At 38.4% G+C, this 21,988-nt stretch overlaps 1 protein-coding gene across 1 annotated transcript; it reads left to right on the top strand.

The window, feature by feature from the left end:
- Positions 1-1,143: 1,143 nt before the first annotated feature.
- Positions 1,144-13,718, top strand: LOC311088765 (uncharacterized protein). The gene is made up of 3 exons (XM_084123047.1): positions 1,144-1,198; positions 1,779-1,911; positions 9,931-13,718. The coding sequence occupies exons 2-3, from the start codon at positions 1,827-1,829 to the stop codon at positions 11,262-11,264; spliced, it is 1,419 nt and encodes a 472-aa protein (XP_083979173.1). The 5' UTR covers positions 1,144-1,198; positions 1,779-1,826; the 3' UTR covers positions 11,265-13,718.
- The last annotated feature ends 8,270 nt before the right edge of the window (positions 13,719-21,988 follow it).

The following is a 21,988-nucleotide window of genomic DNA, read 5'->3' as shown; positions in this document are numbered from 1 at the left end:
CATGTTCTGCATCCGCCACTAGTGTGGCGTGAGCACGTGTGAGAAGTGTCAATCGCGTGAGTCTCGCGGTGAATGCGGGAGAGTTGGCAGCTCTGAGATTGGTCCGGGCCCGTAAGCAACCCTGCTTACCGAGAGTTACGCCTGTGGCTATAGGGATCAAATGAGTTCAGCTTTGAGAATGAAACTAACCTGTTTGTTCCTCAGTTTCTTCATGTTTCACGCTGAACACTTCTTCAATCTTTATGTCTTCACTCTCCACTTTAATAAATGCCATCTTCATAATAGTGTCACGTGGATCTCAGATGTTTCTCCAGGAGTTTTTCTGTGTGTTTGGACAATTTATAATGTTTAAGAAGAGAATAATTAAGAAAAATAAAGTCAAACTTTAGTACCTTTAAACTTTAGTAAACTTTAGTTTGTAACTTAGTCAGAGAACTGGAAAGGAAGTCAGTCAGATTGAAAGTTAATTGTATGATTAGGCAAAAAAAAAAAAAAAAAAAAATTCCTGAAAACTAGTGGTACAAATTAATTAATGTATAACATATATTAAAGTTTTCATTATTCATGTTTGTGATCTCGTTGCAGTTACACTGTTGCACTGAACAGCAGCACCGAGCTCTTTACTACAATGTCACGTTCAATAACAGCTTATTCTTTTTACTGTTATTGTAAAAACTATAAAATAGACAGAACGGTTTGTATCGAATTAGACACTTTAAATGTTAAAACCCCAACCTTTTCTCAGCCGAATCACAACAGGCGCAGGAGCGCGGCGCAACTTCATGATGTCAAATCGCCAGACCAAAGTAAAAGTCCCCGCTGCTGTGTCTAAAATCCCAAAAGTGCATAGAAATTTATTGTAAAAATATCATCAATAAGCCATGACAAAAATGTTTTTACAATACTTTAACTCGTCAAAATAAGTTCCGAAATTTTACTGTGTATATGGTTTCTGTACCCAAACATTACAGTTTTGCCTTTTAGAAAGAATCTCACATTCTTTCATTAGGCAGTAAACTCTGAAACTGATAAATAAACTCTGAATTCCTCTGACATCTATTTTACTATTTGTATGTACATTTCTATGCACTTTTGGGATTTTAGACACGGATTTTACGAACCTTTATTTTGGTCTGGCGACATGACGTCATAAAGCTGCGCCGCGCCTCTGCGCCTGCTGTGATTCGCCTGAAGAAAGGTTTGTGTTTTCACACATTGAAAGTGTCTAATTAGATACAAACTGTTCTGTTTATTTTATAGTGTTTACAGTAATGTAAAACAGTACCATAAAACGAAGCTGTTATTGTACCATTGTAATGCTTTGTCTAACATTAATGAGCGGTAGGTACTTTGTCAGTAAAGCGCGTCCGCGCATGAATAACAGAAAAGTTGCGTCTCGTTTCGCTTCATGAATCGTTAATCAGTTTATCATAAACTCGGTCTCTGACAGTATTAATGGGGGAAACGGATATTTTTGAAACAAACTCCGAGACAGTTGAACCGATTGTTTCGCAAAATGATTCACTATTTTGAAGCGCTCGACAACTGTAACGAGAACACAGACATGAACAATTATAACTTTAACAAACCAAAATCAAATGTTATGAATTAATTAATTTGTACCACTAGTCATTCAGTTATTTTTGCTTAATCCGGCCATTAACTATCAATCTGACTGACTCCCTTTCCAGTTCTCTGACTACAAACTACTAAAGTTTTTTATTCTCTACTAAACTTAATTATTCTCTAATTAAACATGACTTTGTCCAAACCCACAGGAAAACTCCTGGAGAAACATCTGAGATCCACATGACACTATTATAAAGATGGCGTTGATTAAACAGGAGAGTGAAGACATAAAGATTGAAGAAGTGTTCAGCGTGAAACATGAAGAAACTGAGGAACAAACAGGTTAGTTTCATTCTCAAAGCTGAACTCATTTGATCCTTATAGCACAAGAAAATTAAAGCTGATAAATAATGTATTATCTCCTTCAGCTGAGACACTTCAGATGTGCGCTGTTCGCCATGATGGTTTTGAATTGCTTGAAATATGATTGGAATCACTGAAAAGAAAAGTACGGTAAAGTGCAAGATGTGCAGCGCAAATCCGTCATACAGGCTTCATAACATTATAATAAACACGACTGTAAAATGTGAATTCTTTGTTCGCCTGTGTTTTCGGAGGTTAGGTTAATAAGTTGTAAATTCTTTGTGTTTAGTTGCTGTGTTTCAGCTCGTTTTTATGGGAAGAGCGCACAACACATGTTCGGGACATTGCTTTTATAGTGAGCCTTTTGTTTTTTGTTATCAGGCTCTCAAAGTATATACAATTTTGGATTTAGATTTATCAGGCAATATATTGGTTATCAGCTTTCGATTCTAAAGAGCTATCGGTTAACATATTTATCTATTTACAATTTTAATTAGGCAAGAAAATAACTGAAAGAAATTGTTGCTTGTTGCTTGTTTTATGAATAAGTAACAACATTTTGTGAGGTTTATGCTTAAAAACAAAAATGCCAATGGGGTAAGAAACTATAAATCAAGATACACTAATATAAAAGTGTTATATTGGTATATAACACTTTATTTTGATAGCTTACTTTAGACGTTCAATAATAATGATGGAATAATGATGTTGAAAATGCAGCTTTGCCATCAGAGGAATAAATTACATTCTAAAATGAATTAAAATAGAAAACAGTTTTTTTTTTAATAATTCTTTCAAAATCATCAAAAAGCGTAATTACCATAAACTTTCGAAAGAAGTGTATATTGTCATACACATTTTTGTAAACTCAATTTTAAGGATGCAATAATAATAAATAATAAAAAGTTTAATTAAACCGTCTAAAATAATGCTTTTAGCTTGCACTTAACAGAAGAACTAATATACACCCTACTGTGCCATTGAACATGAACAAATAACACAACTGTTAAACAGTAAAATAGGCAAATTACCAGGAGCATCAACAAATTACAGAGAGAGTCTATAGTATATGTGTGTGTAAAATACCCATAAGTACTCTGTGTTGAAGCAATCATATCTCCACAACTGGAAACAGATTTACTGAACAACGAGAGAGACAGAGAAGAAAGAAGGGGTAAGGTTGCTGCCAGATTTATAGACAAGAAGAGGCTGCGAATTAAACAGAGGAAGTCACTTGCAGAACTAATTCCTGAAGTAACTCTCTGGGTCTGGGACACAATACACAACAAGAAAAAAATGGAGAGCGTGACATTACATGGCAAAAAAATAAACATAATATAATCTACTAAAAGTTGCATTTAGTATGAAGATAGCAAGGAACCACTTAAGAGGCATGTTTCTAATTACCACAAAAATAAATGAATGGGTCATGAACTGAGAATTAAAATTTTCCTTGATCTTTTGACAGTTAAGAGGTCGTTACACTTTAAAAATATAGTATAAAAGATATATATCGAGGGGTGTGCAGTGAAGCAAATATTTGCATCTATACAGTAGAAATAGCAGAATTATTTGTATCTCTATCTGTATTCAGATAAAACCAAATGTGGGTGGGACATATAAAGCGCTTGTCTAAACGTTATAAGCCCATTTAAGTGTAATTGCCTTCATCATTTGCACATAACAAATATCCCTTGGATAATTCAAATATATCAAATAGTTTTTTCTTATTTAAAACATTTTAAAAACAACTTATTATTGTGTTGTGTATTTGACACATTTTGATAATGAAAACAATACTACTAAATGTTACATAACAGTAAATAGTTTTAGTAGAGTATGATTGTCTGTTTTCCAGAGAAACTGGATTGCTCTCCCTCATCAATCATATTGCTTTAATAAGAAATCACCCCTATTGGTCCAAAACAACAAGAGAACCCATTATAATCACTGATTGCCACACGCTTGCTCTATCACATGCCTTCTCACTGCCACGGAGTGAGACAGACAAGCATCAAATTGTATTTCTCTTGCAATATTTTAAAAAATGAAAAAAACTTCGAATGGTAGGAAATGTGTCTGATACAGTATCTTAGTCGATGTTGCTCTTGACTTATAACCATTGCTGTAAAGCTGTATCTTCCAGGCTCTCTTCAACAACTCTTCTCCAGTCAGGACATGCCGACAATCAGGGATCAGTTCAGACACCTGAACGCAATCAGCCCTGTCACGAGCAGAGGAAGAACAAACATAATAAAAGAGACACAGGCAGACAATAGCTACAAACAACAATTGTATGTCCTAGGACGTAAGAGCAATTAGAAAAATGTTAATACAAATAAAAACAAGACATGAAAACATGAACATAAGACTGGAAAAAATAACAATGCTAGATTATGATTAGGGCTGCACGATTTGGGGAAAATGTCATATTGCGATAATTGAGGTCAATATTGCGATATGCGATATAATAAACAAATGGTTTCATGAGTCAACTTGCTTGGTTCTCAAGGAAAATAAATTTACACACAGATTAGTGATAATCTGCCTAAAGAAAAAAGTTATTTAGTCAAGAGCAGTGAGTGTTTTTCTCTGTTCCCTTTGTTCAGATATAATTAGTGGCTACTGTGTACTGTCCCTTTAAGACCAGCCGCTGCTGTCAGAGACGCGGATCTCACACGCGCCTCATTCTCTCACGAGTCACAACTCTTCACGTTCATCATAAGACTACTCTTATGTTATGAAGACACTCGACAAAAAGACATTTTGGCATAATTGTGTGTGTTATTGTTTGTTCAAGCTCGAAAGAGAACTGTATTCTGGCATGCTGTTTTGTGCGCACGCACGATATTAGCGCGAGTCTTTCTGTGTGTCACAGTCAGGACATTCACAGGCAGCGCGTTCATTTTGGCATACATGTGTGTTGTTCGTTCTACAGCGAAAGAGAACTTGATACTGGCGCGTGTGTGTGTGTCAGGAGGACATTCACTGACAGCGCCTTCTTTTTTGTCTTATCGCGCATGAATGGTTTAAAAGCATTTGCATGAATAAGAGCGGGATCATGTAACACTAGCCAAAGGATGCCAAAAATTAACAGATGCTGCGTTAATTGCGTTAACAGCGCTAATTAGTTTATTTAATATAAAATCGCAGCATTTTGTGTCATATATTCGCGTAGGCTTGACATTGCGATTGCAATATGATTAATCGTGCAGCACTAATTATGATGCATCAATGTTAAAAAAAGAAAAAAAGATATTGACTATCTCAATTAACCCAGTCAGTAATATCGGGCATTGCATTTGATCTGAAACTGAATACACAACACCCTGCAGCGATTTGCTAGAGGGTTAATAAACTCAACCAAACGCATCCTATATTAGATTAATCAGATGTACTTATTACAACTTACATATGCACAAAAGGACGCGAATGCGCATGTGAACTTCGCATACCATCGTGGATTTGCTTCCCGTTGTGGATTCGCTCTTCCCTTAACAACAACGCTGATACTCGGGCAAAAAAGCAAAAATAATTTACAACATTCTATTACAATCTTGTTCTCATTATAATGATATGTATATGAAAGATTGGCACTACACATCTTGAACATAATTACATTTTTTGTGATTACAATCATCACTGCGCATTTTCAAAGCCATAACAAGAAACAAGTTTAAATAAAACTTAGGTATACTGTTAAAAAAAAAATGAGAACAAAATAACACTGCTGCATTATCAATATCGTTTTGAAAAAGAAATAGCCTGTCTAAAAATAGTATGACCTCTCAAATAACCTATAGTCAATAATGTTGGGTATTGCAGTTAAGGTGAAACTGAAGAGTGAATAAACTGTAGTTGCTAAACCGCAGTGCTTTCATAGCTGGTGTATAGACCTTATGCTCCAGAGAAATGAGGGCGCAGCCATCTTTAAAATATTGTCTTTGAACTTTCGTTTTTGCGGTCTCTGTATATCTTTATGGCATTGCTGTCCAGGAGTAATTAGCTTTTGAAGTGGATTTACTTAATGTAAAGTTAATGAAAGTTATCATGAGGATTGTAATGTTTAAACCAGATGTCTTAACAAATGTCAGTAGACCGGGAAGATTTTAAAACGAGCCGTTCATTCATAAATACGCAAGATCGCTGTGAAAATACAGACCGGAAGACAAAAGACAATGAGCGCAGTGCTGAAAAGGGGCGGAGCTACATAAGGTCTATATACTCAACCAGACGTGTCCTATATGAGATTAATCAGATATAGACAACACAGAAGTAATCTTACAACTTACATCTGTGCACATAAACTTTACCGTTCTGATGTTCTCATTATAATGTTATGTATATGACAGATCGGCACTGCACATCTGGCACTAACTGTATTTCATAACCTCAAAATGCCACAATTTCCAATCAGAAAATTAGACAAATGTATTTTTTAAAAGTCAGGGCAATCATCGTTTTCATGATCAATCATTGCTATCATGTCCGAGTATTTGAGTACTTGTGCCCTAATTTATATGCTGTTTAATGTTGAGGATCGCGTTATTTTACATATGCATCTGCTTGCATATATTGCTTGTTCCTAAGACTTAATACACTCTGATAGTTTGGAGAGTTTTGCAGTTTCTTCAGGTTGTGAGGAATTATATCATTGGCAGAGAAAAAGAAATAATAAAACCTAAAAAGCAAAGAACCTAGTACTGAGCCCTGTGGCACTCCATACTTGTGTTTAACCCTTTATGACCTACCATAGAACAGTTCTGCCAGAGTATATCTTTGTATTTTTACATGCTGTGCTGTCATTCTTTTGAGCATTTTCATATGCCATACATCAAAATAATCCTTACTTTCCCAATTTGAAGGCTATTTTTGTAATAAATCAATAGTAACTAGATAAATATCTAAAAAGTGCAATAAACAAAAAGAAAAACAATTTTTAATATTTTTTTCTACATATTTTATTCAATACAGAAATTTGATAAATGTCAACCTCAAACTTGTCAATGTGAAAAACGTGCATAAAACAATTTAAAACTATACAGAATTGATTTGAACTGTTTACATAAATTAGTTTTTAAGATACACTCATTTAATGAGTCTGTACAAATTGCGTAATATGCGTTTACAAATACCAAACAAAAACAAACAAACAAACAAAAAAACACAAAAATGCATTGCACGTCATTTCTTTCTTTGGCTGCACACCTGGCTTTCTTCCTGGGATGGATCTATTTCCTTCAAGAAAGTCGGTTTCGTCCTTGAAACGGAATCTGGAGCCGATGAGCAGACGGAGAGTTCATCGTCATCGGACGCAATTAGTATTGCCAAAACATCCGCGTCCATGTACTTTCGTTTAGACTAGACATAACGTTACGTGCGCGCGCATGTGTACGTGTGAATGTGCTTGCATTTGTAAACGTGTATTTGTGAGTGTGTAAAGGAGAAATAAATGATAAAATGAAGCAATGATAAAAAGACAGTAACAAAAAGAAAGAAACATACCGGTACAGCAAATGGGAGTCAAACGCATGGTCAAATGACGCAGCTTGTGACGTCACAACGTGACAACTCCTGGGGTCATAGTGCACAGAATGTGATACGTCAATGAGCATCGGAAGATGTAACTATCAATCGCAGATCTACAGAACATGTGTGCAAAGACGCGCAATGCATTTTTGTGTTTTTTTTTGTAAACGCATATTACGCAATTTGTACAGACTCATTAGAGGGTGAAAACAACGCAACAGGAGCATGTTGGAGGCTTGATCTGAACATGTTACATTTCTGGTTTTGTATGCAAAAAGAATTATTGAGCTAGCCATTTGGTTTCAGTTTCTATGGGCTCTTAAACAGACACACGCAAACGGGAGCGCCGGCGCGGGTCTTAGAGGGTTAATGAGGTGTCTTCATGGTGGTAGTAGTCTCATATATTAAGACAATAAATATACTAATGCTTGTCTTAGTGCATATCACCACCTATTGAGCTATTGTGAATTCAGAATTTATATGTATACATAAAATGTCCAGTAGCAAAAAAAGGACAACCTTTTAAGATCAATGATGTTGAAAATGTTAGTTTTGAGATGTGACAAAATAAGCATTGATTTGTTGTAATAATGCTTTATAATTCTAAATAATATTGAGTTTTGCATATTCTGTGCTGTCACTGGAGCCTCATCAAAAGGGTACGAATACTTCTGAAGCTGAGAGACAAGTGCATTTGTCCTTATACAGTGGGGAGAACAAGTGTTTCATACACTGCCGATTTTGCAGGTTTTCCCACTTTCAAAGCATGTAGAAGTCTATAATTTTTATCATAGGTACTCTTCAACTGTGAGTGATGGAATCTAAAACAAAAATCCAGAAAATCACATTGTATGATTTTTAAGTAATTAATTTGCATTTTATTGCATGACATAAGTATTTGATACATCAGAAAAGCAGATCTTAAAATTTGGTACAGAAACCTTTGTTTGCAATTAAAGAGATCATACGTTTCCTGTAGTTCTTGACCAGGTTTGCACACACTGCAGCAGGGATTCTGGCCCACTCCTCCATACAGACCTTCTCCAGATCCCTCAGGTTTCGGGGCTGTCGCTGGGCAATACGGACTTTCAGCTCCCTCCATAGATTTTCTATTGGGTTCAGGTCTGGAGCCTGGCTAGGCCACTCCAGGACCTTGAGATGCTTCTTACGGAGCCACTCCTTAGTTGCCCTGGCTGTGTGTTTCGGGTCGTTGTCATGCTGGAAGACCCAGCCACGACCCATCTTCAGTGCTCTTACTGAGGGAAGGAGGTTGTTGGCCAAGATCTCGCGATACATGATACATACATCCATCCTCCCCTCAATACGGTGCAGTCGTCCTGTCCCCTTTGCAGAAAAGCATCCCCAAAGAATGATGTTTCCACCTCCATGCTTCACGGTTGGGATGCTGCTCTTGGGGTTGTACTCATCCTTCTTCTTCCTCCGAGTGGAGTTTAGACTTAAAAGCTCTATTTCTGTCTCATCAGACCACATGACCTTCTCCCATTCCTCCTCTGGATCATCCAGATGGTCATTGGCAAACTTCAGACGGGCCTGGAGATGCGCTGGCTTGAGCAGGGGGACCTTGTGTGCGCTGCAGGATTTTAATCCATGACGGCATAGTGTATTACTAATGGTTTTCTTTGAGACTGTGATCCCAGCTCTCTTCAGGTCATTGACCAGGTCCTGCCGTGTAGTTTTGGGCTGATCCCTCTCCTTCCTCATGATCATTGATGCCCCACGAGGTGAGATCTTGCATGGTGCCCCAGACCGAGGGAGATTGACCGTCATCTTGAACTTCTTCCATTTTCTAATAATTGCACCAACAGTTGTTGCCTTCTCACCAAGCTGCTTGCCTATTGTCCTGTAGCCCATCCCAGCATTGTGCAGGTCTTCAATTTTATCCCTGATGTCCTTACACAGCTATCTGGTCTTGGCCACTGTGGAGAGGTTGGAGTCTGTTTTATTGAGTGTGTGGACAGGTGTCTTTTATACAGGTAACGAGTTCAAACATGTGCAGTTAATGCAGGTAATGAGTGGAGAACAGGAGGGCTTCTTAAAGAAAAACGAACAGGTCTGTGAGAGCCGGAATTCTTACTGGTTGGTAGGTGATCAAATACTTATGTCATGCAATAAAAGGCAAATTAATCATTTAAAAATCATACAATGCGATTTTCTGAATTTTTGTTTTAGATTCCGTCTCTCACAGTTGAAGAGTACCTATGATAAAAATTACAGACCTCTACATGCTTTGAAAGTAGGAAAACCTGCGAAATTGGCAGTGTATCAAATACTTGTTCTACCCACTGTATACCCTGAAAGTTACAGTTTTTTGGAACAGTTTTTGATTCTAGCTAAATGCGTGTAGGATCTAGCATACACATTGGCGTTGATGCTTTACTTGTCTAAAAGTTTTGATGTCTGTTACTTGTGCCACTAAACTGGAGTTATTTGTCTTTTTTTTCACCTTAGACATGAAGGCACTGAAGGAAGAGAATCAAGAACTGAATGAAAAAGAAGAAAAATACCAGATTAAGAAACATCATGATTTCACATCTGAAGAACCACCTTTCAGTTGCTCACAGACTGAAAAGACTTTATCACAAAAAAAAGCTCAAAAGACTAAAGGTCATTTCACATGCCAACAGTGTGGAAAGACTTTCAATCAAAACAGAAACCTTAAAGTCCACATGAGAATTCACACTGGAGAAAAGCCATTCACTTGCCAACAGTGTGGAAAGTGTTTCACTCAAAAACCAAGTCTTAATGCCCACATGAGAGTTCACACTGGAGAAAACCCTTTCATCTGCCAACAATGTGGAAAAAAGTTCAACCGAAAAGGAAACCTGACAGTCCACTTGAGAGTTCACACTGGAGAGAGTCCATTCAACTGCCAACAGTGCGGAAAAAGTTTCACTCAAAAAGGAAGCCTTAAAGTTCACATGAGAATTCACTCTGGAGAGAAGCCTTTCACCTGCCAACAATGTGGAAATGGATTTATTCGAATAGCAAGCCTTAAAAGCCATATGAAAATTCACACTGGAGAGAAGCCTTTTACCTGCCCTCAATGTGAAAAGAGTTTTAAACATAAATCAACCCTTAATGCCCACATGAGAATTCACACTGGAGAGAAGCCGTTCATATGTGGTCAGTGTGGAAAGAGTTTCAGATTTACTGTAACCCTTAATCACCACATGAGGATACACTCAAGAGAGAACTGTTTTATATGCCATCATTGTGGAAAGAGTTTCACAGACAGGACACATCTTAAAAATCATGTAAAAATTCATATTGGAGAGAAGCCTCACATGTGCCTTCATTGTGGAAAGACTTGCAAAAACAAAGCAAACATTGAGGTTCACATGAGAGTTCACACTGGAGAGAAGCCCTACACATGCCAACAGTGTGGAAAGAGTTTTGCACTGAAAGGAAACCTTGAGGTTCATATTAGGCTTCACACTGGAGCGAAGCCTTACAAGTGTCTTCAGTGTGAAAAGTGTTTCACATATCATAGAGACCTGAAATGTCATTCGCAAACTCATTCTGGAAATATATTACAAGGTTCTCAGAGTGCTAAGAATTTAATCAAAGAGAGCAATTTCAAATCCTCTGGAGGAAAGCTATGTAATTATGATCAGAGTAATAAAAAAACGATGTTATCACACTTACAGATACACATGAAAAGACATGCAAGTGTGAGACCATATTCTTGTTCTCTTTGTAGAAAGAGTTTTAAATGGCCCAGCAGTTTAAAATGGCACCAGAAAATCTGTGTGAAATCAAAGATCCGTTCACACCGCTGTTGAATGTGGCCAAAATTATATAGATGTATATTTTTAGGCTTACCTTTTAAACGTGGCTCATGTCAGATCCTCGTCTGATCATGTGACATTCCTACAAGACTCCATGTTCATCACAAGTGATTTATCCTTGTTCAGTTATTTTAGTTGTAGCATCCTCTTTTTCTTGACATGTAGAGTGCATCCGGAAAGTACTCACAGTGCTTCACTTTTTCCACATCTTGTTATGTTACAGCCTTATTCCAAAATGGATTAAAATTCATTTATTTTCCTCAAAATTACACAAACAATACCCCATAATGACAATGTGAAAGAAATTTGTTTGAAATCTTTGAAAGTGTATAAAAAATTAAAAAGAAATCACATTTACATAAGTATTCACATCCTTTGCTCAGTACTTTGTTGAAGCACCTTTGGCACCAATTACAGCCTCAAGTCTTTTTGAGTATGATGCTACAAGCTTGGCACACCTATTTTTGGGCAGTTTCTCCCATTCTTCTTTGCAGAACCTATAAAGCTCCATCAGGTTGTATGAGGAGCGTCGGTGCACAGCTATTTTCAAATCTTTCCAGAGATGTTTAATCGGGTTCAAGTCTGGGCTCTGGCTGGGCCACTCAAGGACATTCACAGTCTGAGGTCCACAGCACTCTGGAGCAGGTTTTCATCAAGGATGTCCTTGTACATTGCTGCATTCAACTTTCCCTCGATCCTGACTAGTCTTCCAGTTTCTGCCGCTGAAAAACATCCCCACAGCATGATGCTGCCACCACCATGCTTCACTGTAGGGATGGTATTGGGCAGGTGATGAGCGGTGCCTGGTTTCCTCCAGACATGGCGCTTGCCATTCAGGCCAAAGAGTTCAATCTTTGTTTTTCATGGTCTGAGAGTCCTTCAGGTGCCTTTTGGTGAACTCCAGGCGGGCTGTCATGTGCCTTTTACTGATGAGTGACGTTTGGCCACTCTACCATACAGCTCTAATTGGTGGAGAGCTGCAGAGATGGTTGTTCTTCTGGAAGGTCCTCCTCTCTCCACAGAGGAATGCTGGAGCTCAGTCAGCGTGACCATTGGGTTCTTGGTCACCTCTCTGACTAAGACCCTTCTCCCCCGATCGCTCAGTTTGGCCGGGCGGACGGCTCTAGGAAGAGTCCTGGTGCTTCCAAATTTCTTCCATTTACGGATGATGGAGGCCACTGTGCTCATTGGGACCTTCAATGCTGCAGACATTTGTCTGTACCCTTCCCTAGATCTGTGCCTCGATACAATCCTGTCTCGGAGGTCTATAGACAATTCCTTGGACTTCATGGCTTGGTTTGTGCTCTGACATGCACTGCTGACTGTGGGACCTTATATTGACAGGTGTGTGTGCCTTTCCAAATCATGTCCAATCAACTGAATTTACCACAGGTGGACTCCAATCGAATTGTATAAACATCTCAAGGATGATCAGTGGAAACAGTATGCACCTGAGCTCAATTTTGAGTGTCATGGAAAAGGCGTTGAATACTTGTGTACATGTGATATTTTTTATAAAAAAGAACAAACTAACTTCTTTAACGTTGTCATTATGGGGTATTGTTTGTAGAATTTTGAGGAAAATAATTAATTTAATCCATTCAGGAATAAGGATGTAACACAACAAAATGTGGAAAAAGTGAAGCGCTGTGAATACTTGCCGGATGCACTGCACACATGAATGTGTGTGGCCATACTTCAGCATGGACTAATTCACACAGGGCTGACATGGAAAGAGGAGCTTGTATTTGGTATTTTAATCTGTCTCTTTGTCCATTTTCAACCACTTCTGTCCTGATTTCTTCGAGGGGAGGGTCTATGGTTGGGTAAATGTATTGGCATTTTTCAATCTCTTGACCTAATGGACAAAATAAGCTTGCGCAATTAACATATGAACACTACCAGAGACAATGGAAAATCACGCAAACAGCAGCTTTCTTTTCTGCTCTGTTGATGCCGAATGCTGTGAGCGTGTGTTAGTAACATGGGATGTTGAGAGAACATTGTGCTTGGTAACTTTTTTTTTTTTTTCTCTTCAAACCAAACTTGGGTCTTCAGCCAAAAAAGTTTCAATCCGTTCTGGCTAGCGCTCTTCCCATAATATTTACGCATTAGGTCAGTAGGCAGTCTTTAGTGGCTGTTTGAACACATCTGACCACGAGCGTTTATACTACGAAAGCAATCCGATCTGATGCGATTTCAACTACCTCTAGAAATGGTTGAAAATGGAAAAGCTCAAAAAGTTTAAGACTTCGTTTACACCTGTACAAAAACACATCTTACTACCAGGTAAAAACCAGGCGTCTTAGTGAATGCGTGTGTCAGACTGAATTGATTACTCTTAGAATTATTCTTTGAGTAATTATGTATTATTTCTGAATTGACCTCTAATTGTGTTATTGGCATGATAAATGTTTACCTGACTATTAATAAATTGTTACATTTGAATTTATTCTGTCTTACTCTGAAATTATTAACTTAAGTAGATTGTGGCAGGTTAGTAACGTTCTAAAGTCCAGTTTTGAGTGGAGCGAGTTCCTGCTAACACTTGGCACTGGTTTAAGTGTAGCCTACTTGGACTGTAAAGGCTAAAAAGGGGAATCTCTATTTAGGACAACTGAATGCTGAGTAATTTAATGTAACTCTAGCTAAGTGTACGTGGGAAACCATGGCTTGACCAAACCAAAGCTGCTATCCGACAAAGTAATTTGTTTGGCTTATATCTGTAGCAGTGGTCATGACCTCTGACTATACAGATCTCTTCCGGTGGCGCTGCTCCGTGGCTGCCCCGTGGCGTTTCTTGCTCCAACTTTGGCAAATTCTGGAGGATATTAATCATGGATTACGCAGCATGGAGTTTGATTGGACTGTTGATGACGTTTCTTAATATTTATTTTTCCTGTGGATTGAACTTTGACTACACTGCTGGTGGCGTTTCCACAAACGAAATTCGATATGACCGGGAGTTTTTATTATTGCTTCGCAACTCTGTCTCAGTGGAGTGCCCTACAGCAGTGGATAAGATTCCGAATTACCTTAAAATAAATGAGAAGGGCGCTAAAGCGCATATTAAGCGCAAACGCGGATGCAGAGCAGGCCTCCGTCGCCGATTGAAGCGAATGAAAGAGAAAAACAAACTTTGCTTGCCTACTACCCTTCTTATTAATGCGCGGTCCTTGCGAGCAAAAATGGATGAACTATCAGCTAATATGCGCTACCTACACGAGTACCGGAATTCCAGTGTCCTGGCAATCACCGAGACGTGGCTGGACAGCAACGTAACAAATAACAAGGTGGAACCTGTTGGTTTCTCGTCATTTAGGACCGATAGAGATCCTGACATCACCAGGAAGACTCGAGGAGGTGGGGTATGTGTTCTTGTTCGGGAGGATTGGTGTCGCGCAGTCAAGGTTAGAGAGAGCCTGTGTACTGCGGACATTGAATTGCTATGTGTCTCTCTTCGTCCGTTCTATCTACCAAGGGAGTTTCCCAAAATTTTCATCACTGTGGTATATATTCATCCTAAAGCAAATGTTAAGAAAGCCCAAGAGATTATTTACAACTTATCTCAGAGACTTGAGACAATTTCTCCAGACGCTCCCAAGTTTATTATGGGTGATTTTAATAACTGTAATGCTAAGAGGAGTTTGAGCACATATTATCAATATGTTGACTCTCCCACAAGGAGGAAAAAAACTCTGGACATGTGTTATGGAACTGTTAAAAATGCCTATATTTCATCAGTTCTTCCACCTTTGGGAGCGTCTGATCACAGTGTGGTCTATCTCCGGCCTGTTTACCAGAGGTTACTTGAAAGAGAGAAGCCTCAAGAAAAGCCTGTTAAAGTATGGGACAATGACAGTATAATGACTTTGCAGGGGTGTTTTGAATGTACCCAGTGGGAGATTTTTAGTACAGCTGATATTAATGAACAAGTTGAAACAGTTACTGATTATGTACATTTTTGTATGGACTCTGTTATCTCCACAAAGACTTTTAAGGTATACCCAAATGATAAACCATGGGTGTCAAAAAATCTGAAAACCCTTATAAATAAGAAAAGGAAAGCATATATAAATCAGGACGAGGTTGCTCTGAGAGATACTCAGAGGCAAATTAATAGACAAATACAAATAGATAAAGACACATATAAACAAAAAATAGAGGCATCTTTGACACAAGGTAATCCCCGATATGCTTGGCAGGGGATTACGAATATGACAAATATATCCCATAAGGGAAGCTGCAAATCATTCCCTGTGCTTCAAGGATATGAGGAGCTGGAAATGGCGAATCAGCTTAACTCATATTATTGTCGCTTTGATAGTGGAGTTAGTGATGCAATACCAGTGTTTTCAGTATCACCTGATACTAATTTTTCTGTGGGTTTTCACATTAATGAAATGGAGGTTAGTCAGATTTTTAGAAAGTGCAATCCCTGGAAAAGTCCAGGTCCAGACAAGATATGTGGAAATGTTTTAAAACATTGTGCAGCTCAGCTAGCGCCAGTTTTTACAGAAATTTTAAGAGCATCTTACGATTCTGGTATCGTCCCTGTTTTATGGAAAACATCTACAATAATTCCAGTGGCGAAAGTTCCTAGGCCGTCTGAATTAAAGGTCCCGTTCTTCGTGATCCCATGTTTCAAACTTTAGTTAGTGTAATGTTGTTGTTAGAGTATAAATAATATCTGTAAAATTATAAAGCTCAAAGTTCAATGCCAAGCAGAGGCGGACAGAGTACACAGCTTCATTACTTGAGTAAAAGTACAGATACCCCCTGCTAAATTTTACTCAAGTACAAGTAAAAGTACTACAGTCAGATGTCTACTTAAGTAAAAGTACTGAAGTACTTGTTTTTAAAAGTACTTGAGTATCAAGAGTACAAGAGTACATTTTCTAAATATTGCATTACTACTGCCACAGTGCTTACATTTATGTACAGAAACGCCCTACATGGAGTTATGAAAAATGTTAGTTAATACCTTGGAGAATGTAAAAGGAATTGAAAGTAAAATCAAGTTATTTTCATCTTTTTACCATGTTGCTTTATTTAACATTTCTCACTTGCCCATAAGGCAATAGCACAATGGCAACGCTCTGACAAACCTCTGCTAGAGTTTTAATGGATTTTTTTGCACCCACATTTGAACCTGACTGTGTTAAACACATCGCATACTCAAGAACATCAAAGCAAATGCTCAGCTTACATTAATGTGTAATATCAGAAAAGAAAATTCAGCTAACAGTTGTGTGTACATGTGAGTTTCTCGGTTTTTTCATCAATCAAATCACAGGGTTCCAGACTGCGACCATTTTTTGAGAATGTGCGAGTTAAAATTTTATGTGGTCGCATTTGTGTGAGTGCATGGTCATGTAGCCTACTACACAGTTAAATTCACACATGAATTTTCCTGCATTGAACTTGTTTTAGCGCCCGCCAAAGTGAATTTTTGTCCCGCCAAAGTCTTATTTGATCGGTGAGTAAATTAGATGAACTGCTGTGCTTGTGACAGGGCGCATGTGTATGAGGCGCCGGACTGGACAAAAGCGAAACGAACTGCGCGCGCGCGAGCCGGTCTCGTGTTAGAAACACGAGAACGGCTCTCTCTCTCTCTCTGCTCGTTCTTTCAGTTAAACATGCGCCCTGTCACAAGTACAGCAGTTCATCTACTTTACTCACCGATAAAATAAGACTTTGGCGAAACAAAAATTCACTTTGGCGGGCGCTAAAACAAGTTCAATTTTGGTAAACACAGCAAACACTTGAAGCGAAAACTATCATTATCTTGTTCAGAAAATTGAAATAATCTGGCGAGGTGGGGCCACGGGTTGGCACATTCCCGGGATGGACCTGCTGCGTCTTCATCCATTGTTTCGTCCATGGTTTCGTCTCTTATCTAAATCTGACCATGGAGTTGACTTTGGCGGAAAGCTGAAGGTGATTGCTGATAGGCTGTCCCAATCAGTGGCGCCTGCACAATCCAATCACGTTTGAGAGGGAAACAACAAATTGAGGGTTTCCGAGATTTTTCTTTTTTCCTTTTTTTTTTTTTTTAGAAGAAGTAACGGGTACTCACGGTTATGGATAGAAATGTAGCGGAGTAAAGAGTACAATATTTGCCTCTCAAATGTACTTGAGTAAAGTCATGAGTACTCCCCAAAAATTATACTTGAGTAAAGTACAGATCCCTCAAAATTGTACTTAAGTACTGTACTCAAGTAAATGTACTCCGTTACTGTCCGGCTCTGATGCCAAGCGAGATATTTTATTTAACAGAAGTCGCCTACATCGAACGGCCCGTTTGGACTACATCCCTCTACTTCCTTCTTTAATGACGTCACTAGAACAGTTCTTTGACTAACCTCCGCCCACAGGAATGCTCCCTCAACTCTACCGAAATTCGTTTATGTACTTGCGCACTTCTTATAACTTAGCCTACTGTGTGATGTACAATAAACTTTATTAAACTCATCAGTATATGTTTGATCATCATTCGGACCTGGTCCGAAACAGCAGACTTGTAGGCTATTAATAAATAATGGATACATACAAGCAGATGACAAATACGTTATAATAACCGTAATTAACCTACTAAACTATACCTGTTCCATCTCTATACAGCACTCTGACTCTGTAGGCATTATGTCCGACTCGAAATGAACACCGTTACTGAGAGTTTCTGATATTATCATCATTCCGTGAGATGAAATTGTCCTGAGAGACTGAGCGTGAGCTCATGAAGCTCCGCCCCCTGGGTCGTCCAGCAGCAGCTCATTTGCATTTAAAGGGCACACACTAAAACAGCGCATTTTTCTGAGCCCCAAAAAATGACAATTTAAACATGCTGTAAAAAATGATCTGTTGGGTATTTTGAGCTGAAACTTCACATACACACTCTGGGGACATCAGAGACTTATTTTACATCTTGTGAAAAGGGGCATAATACGGGACCTTTAAATGATTATCGTCCAATAGCACTTACATCACTTGTGATGAAGAGTTTTGAGCATTTAGTAAAAAAGTACATAGTATCTGTAACACAGCATCTCATAGATCCTCTGCAATTTGCATATCAAGCCTCTAGAGGAGTTGAGGATGCAATTATAACTGTACTGCATCTGTTGCACTCACATTTAGAGAAACCAAAAACTCATGCAAAAATTATTTTTGTGGATTTCTCATCAGCTTTTAACTGTATTTCTCCCAGTATATTAGCTGCCACCTTGGCCAAAGATTTTTTAATAGATAGTAGGACACTTGCTTGGGTGATAAACTTTCTTAGTTCTAGAATTCAGCAAGTTAAAATAGGAGGGTCTATTTCAGACAAATTGATTACCTCAGTCGGAGCCCCCCAAGGATGTGTTTTATCCCCGTTATTATTCATTTTATATACAGATTCCTGTGCGAGTTCCTTTAAAAATAGACATATTGTAAAGTATGCAGATGATACTGCTTTAGTGAGTCTTTTAAATGATGGGGAGGAAGAACATGGGCCTGTTCTGGACTTTTTTTTTAACTGGTGTGAAAATTCAAATCTTTCTTTGAATATCTCAAAAACTAAGGAAATGGTTATTGATTTTAGAGAGAAAGAGCAAAGTGAAACTCATCCTACATTAATTAACGGGGAGCAAGTACAGTTAGTAACAAATTATAAATACCTTGGTGTAATGCTGGATAATAAACTCAAGTGGTCTGACTGTGTAAGTAAAAAGCTTCAACAGAGAATGTACTTCCTAAAGAAATTACTGTCCTTTAATGTCCATAGTAGAATATTGTTGATGTTTTATGGGGCTTTTATTGAAAGCATTGTGTCATTTTGTGTGATCTGCTGGTATGGCAATGCCTCTGAGGCTCAGAAGAGATCATTGGGGAAGGTGGTAGTAACAGCAAGTAAATTGTTAGGAATAAAGTTAGAGAGTATAGAGAGCATATATAAAGGAAGAGTGTTAAACAAGGCTAACATCATTGTGAATGATAAGAGGCACCCTCTATCCTATGCTTTTGAATTGCTACCATCAGGCCGACGATACTGTGTCCCTAGATGTTTAAAAAATAGGTTTAAATTCTCTATTATTCCCCAAGCAATTAAGTTTTTAAATTCTCCTGCTTCCAATGGTAGTGGATAAATAGTTGCCAGACTGGATATCTTAATTAGGTTTACTATTAGATTATTTTCTTATGTATTCATATTTAAATATGCCAAATGTGAATTTGTCAAATGTCTGTGTGAGTATACGCTGCAAAAACAATTTCCCTACGGGGATAAATAAATACTGAACTGAACTATGGGGATTAAACAAAATACGTTTAGATGGAGCAAGCAAGGAAGTGGCCTTCTAAATAGTATAGTCAATCTCTGTCTAGTGATCAAGACTGACGATGGGACAGTTGGGATAGTTTGTGACAATGGGATCCGCGTAAAAACAGCAAACGCAAGACCCTAAACAATATTGGTGTCCAAATGAACGAGTACAATAAGAATGAAGAGTTAAATAGAATAATCAAATATCTAAAAATTAATGCATAATCAATATTTATGATTAGTTCCTAGTTAGAAACACAATCTAAATGTAATAATAATTCAATGGAAAAAAAATATTTTTTTAACGCTGAAAAGACACTCATTATACCTTCGCCCACGCCGTTGGCTTCCGTCATTGGGCCGACGAGTGGTTCCTCACATATGTAAGGGTGTGTGTTTTCAGACTTTATAATGTTCGATGCCGCTTTACCCCGACCCCTATGCTTGTTCCATCGAGAATTCAATGTGATTTCAGGGTGTCCAATCTTGCTGAGTTTAAAGCGAAAATTAGTCCTCTTAATCTGTAGGTAGTGTTTCCATTCTTCATGGCCAGTGTGAGTTCCTTTTTCCCTCAAGCAAGGGTGGGCATTTATTGGGGCTTCAGCTGCCTGATCAAGCTGACTATCAGTGGTGTATGCTGCATACCTAGATCTACTCAGCCATGCCTGTAAGAATGTCCAATCTTCATTTTGGTGGTGGAATAAGTAGCATTCCACTGTTGCTGAATTTCAGCAGAAAATGAAAAACGAGGGACTACAAAAACTTGAGTCCAAGAACTGGTTCTTGACTCAGGAGACGTATAACTATGTCAGTCTCAGTGCTGCTGCAAAAGGAGAGGGAGTGACTAGTGATCGACCGATATATCGGTCGGCCGATAAATCGGGCCGATATTTGCGGGTTTTACGTGTATCGGCATCGGCCAATACGCGGCTGCTGCGTTCGCCGATAGTTTTTTCCCGGCATTATTTACAGACAGGCGTCCGCAGGCAGCTCTGTGTTGCTGGAGAGGCTGCAGTTCACGTGCAGCCCATGCACTGCCCCTTCCACACTAGCAGAGTGCTGGAACTGGAAGCGTCTTCAAGACAACGGTAAACTTACTAAACTTTAAAGTTTTAAACTTTCAAGGCATCTTTTAACTGTTTGACTTAGCTGAAATATTGCCATACACTTTGAAAGTGGAAACACGTTGCTCTATATGTGCGTGCAACTATAGCCAAGCAAGTTTGTGAGTCCAAATGGAAAACGCGAATGCCTCATCTATAAAACTGCTTGTCATTGTATTTAGGGAGCTGCAAATAGCGAAGTTTGAGGCTATCCATATGCATACGGCAGCTGTTACGAACACTGTTCATAGGATTAAATAATGCCGACGTGATTCCGTGATATTTGTGGGAGTTTTATTCAGCGACCACCTGGCTGTTTGTCGTTTGTCCGGGCGCTCCTATGCCGTGGTGAGATGAAAACATCTGCTAAACTTTTCTGAATGCCGCAAGCGCACGCGGCAGGTCATGTGACAAAAAACAACTGACCTTTCCATGACAACATCGAAAGCTCGGCCGAACAGCTGATCAGAGCTGGACAGGGCGGGTTTTTATTTCTCATCTCCATAAATATATGTAGTCGTAAAGGGCTAGAAATAAATTAATCCTTACTTCCTCGTCATCATGGAGAGAGCAGTTCATGGTTGCATGGCAACAATAGACGCGACTGGAGCGCAAGCGCTTGTAGAAAGGGTAGAAAGGAGAAAGCGGGGCGGCCGTGCTTTCCACACGTTTTTAGATGCGATATGTGAACAGTCCCTAATTCATAATAAACTGAGAATCTATTTGGTTTAAAATAGTTTTTGTTTTGTATAAAATGGACTAGGTTGTAAATAGTTGGTTACTTTTAAAATTAAGTATAGTACAGTTTGCACTTTATTATGCTGCTTGCTTGTTGCTACTGTGCAATAGTGTAATTATTTTATTTATGCTTAAATATTTATTTTCAAAATTTGAATTATGCTTAAATATTTATTTTCAAAATTTGAATTATGCTTAAATATTTATTTTCATTATATTATATTACATTATATTTCATTTTTTTTACTTGTTCTACCTCACACGTTTTTAATATTTGTCAAATACTGTTTTTTTTAAGTTCAATAAATGTTCCTTTTTTAAATTGAGACTTGTAACATTTGTTATCATCATTGTCATTTTTATGATGTAAATTGAGTGAGCAAAAGCAGTATCGGCTCCAAATATCGGCCCAAGAAAATCGGCAGCCCGTATCGGTCATCGGCTAAGGCTGATGAAAAAAAATCGGTATCGGCACTAAAAAATCCATATCGGTCGATCCCTAGGAGTGACAGCAGGCAGCCAAGGGTAGCAGCTCACTCACTTTATGAATCAGGCCAGTTTGTAGCAGGGCA

The sequence above is a fragment of the Abramis brama genome (assembly GCF_963993115.1).
Source record: "Abramis brama genome assembly, chromosome: 8".
NCBI lineage: Eukaryota > Metazoa > Chordata > Actinopteri > Cypriniformes > Leuciscidae > Abramis > Abramis brama.
This window is presented reverse-complemented; position numbering and strand designations above follow the sequence as displayed.

What these genes read in the sequence shown, in the direction of transcription:
- LOC311088765 (XM_084123047.1), top strand. Translation starts at nt 1,827, where the DNA reads ATGGCGTTGATTAAACAGGAGAGTGAAGACATAAAGATTGAAGAAGTG. An exon ending in AGAAACTGAGGAACAAACAG is followed by an intron (nt 1,912 to 9,930) that starts GTTAGTTTCATT and finishes TTTTCACCTTAG; the next exon opens with ACATGAAGGCACTGAAGGAA.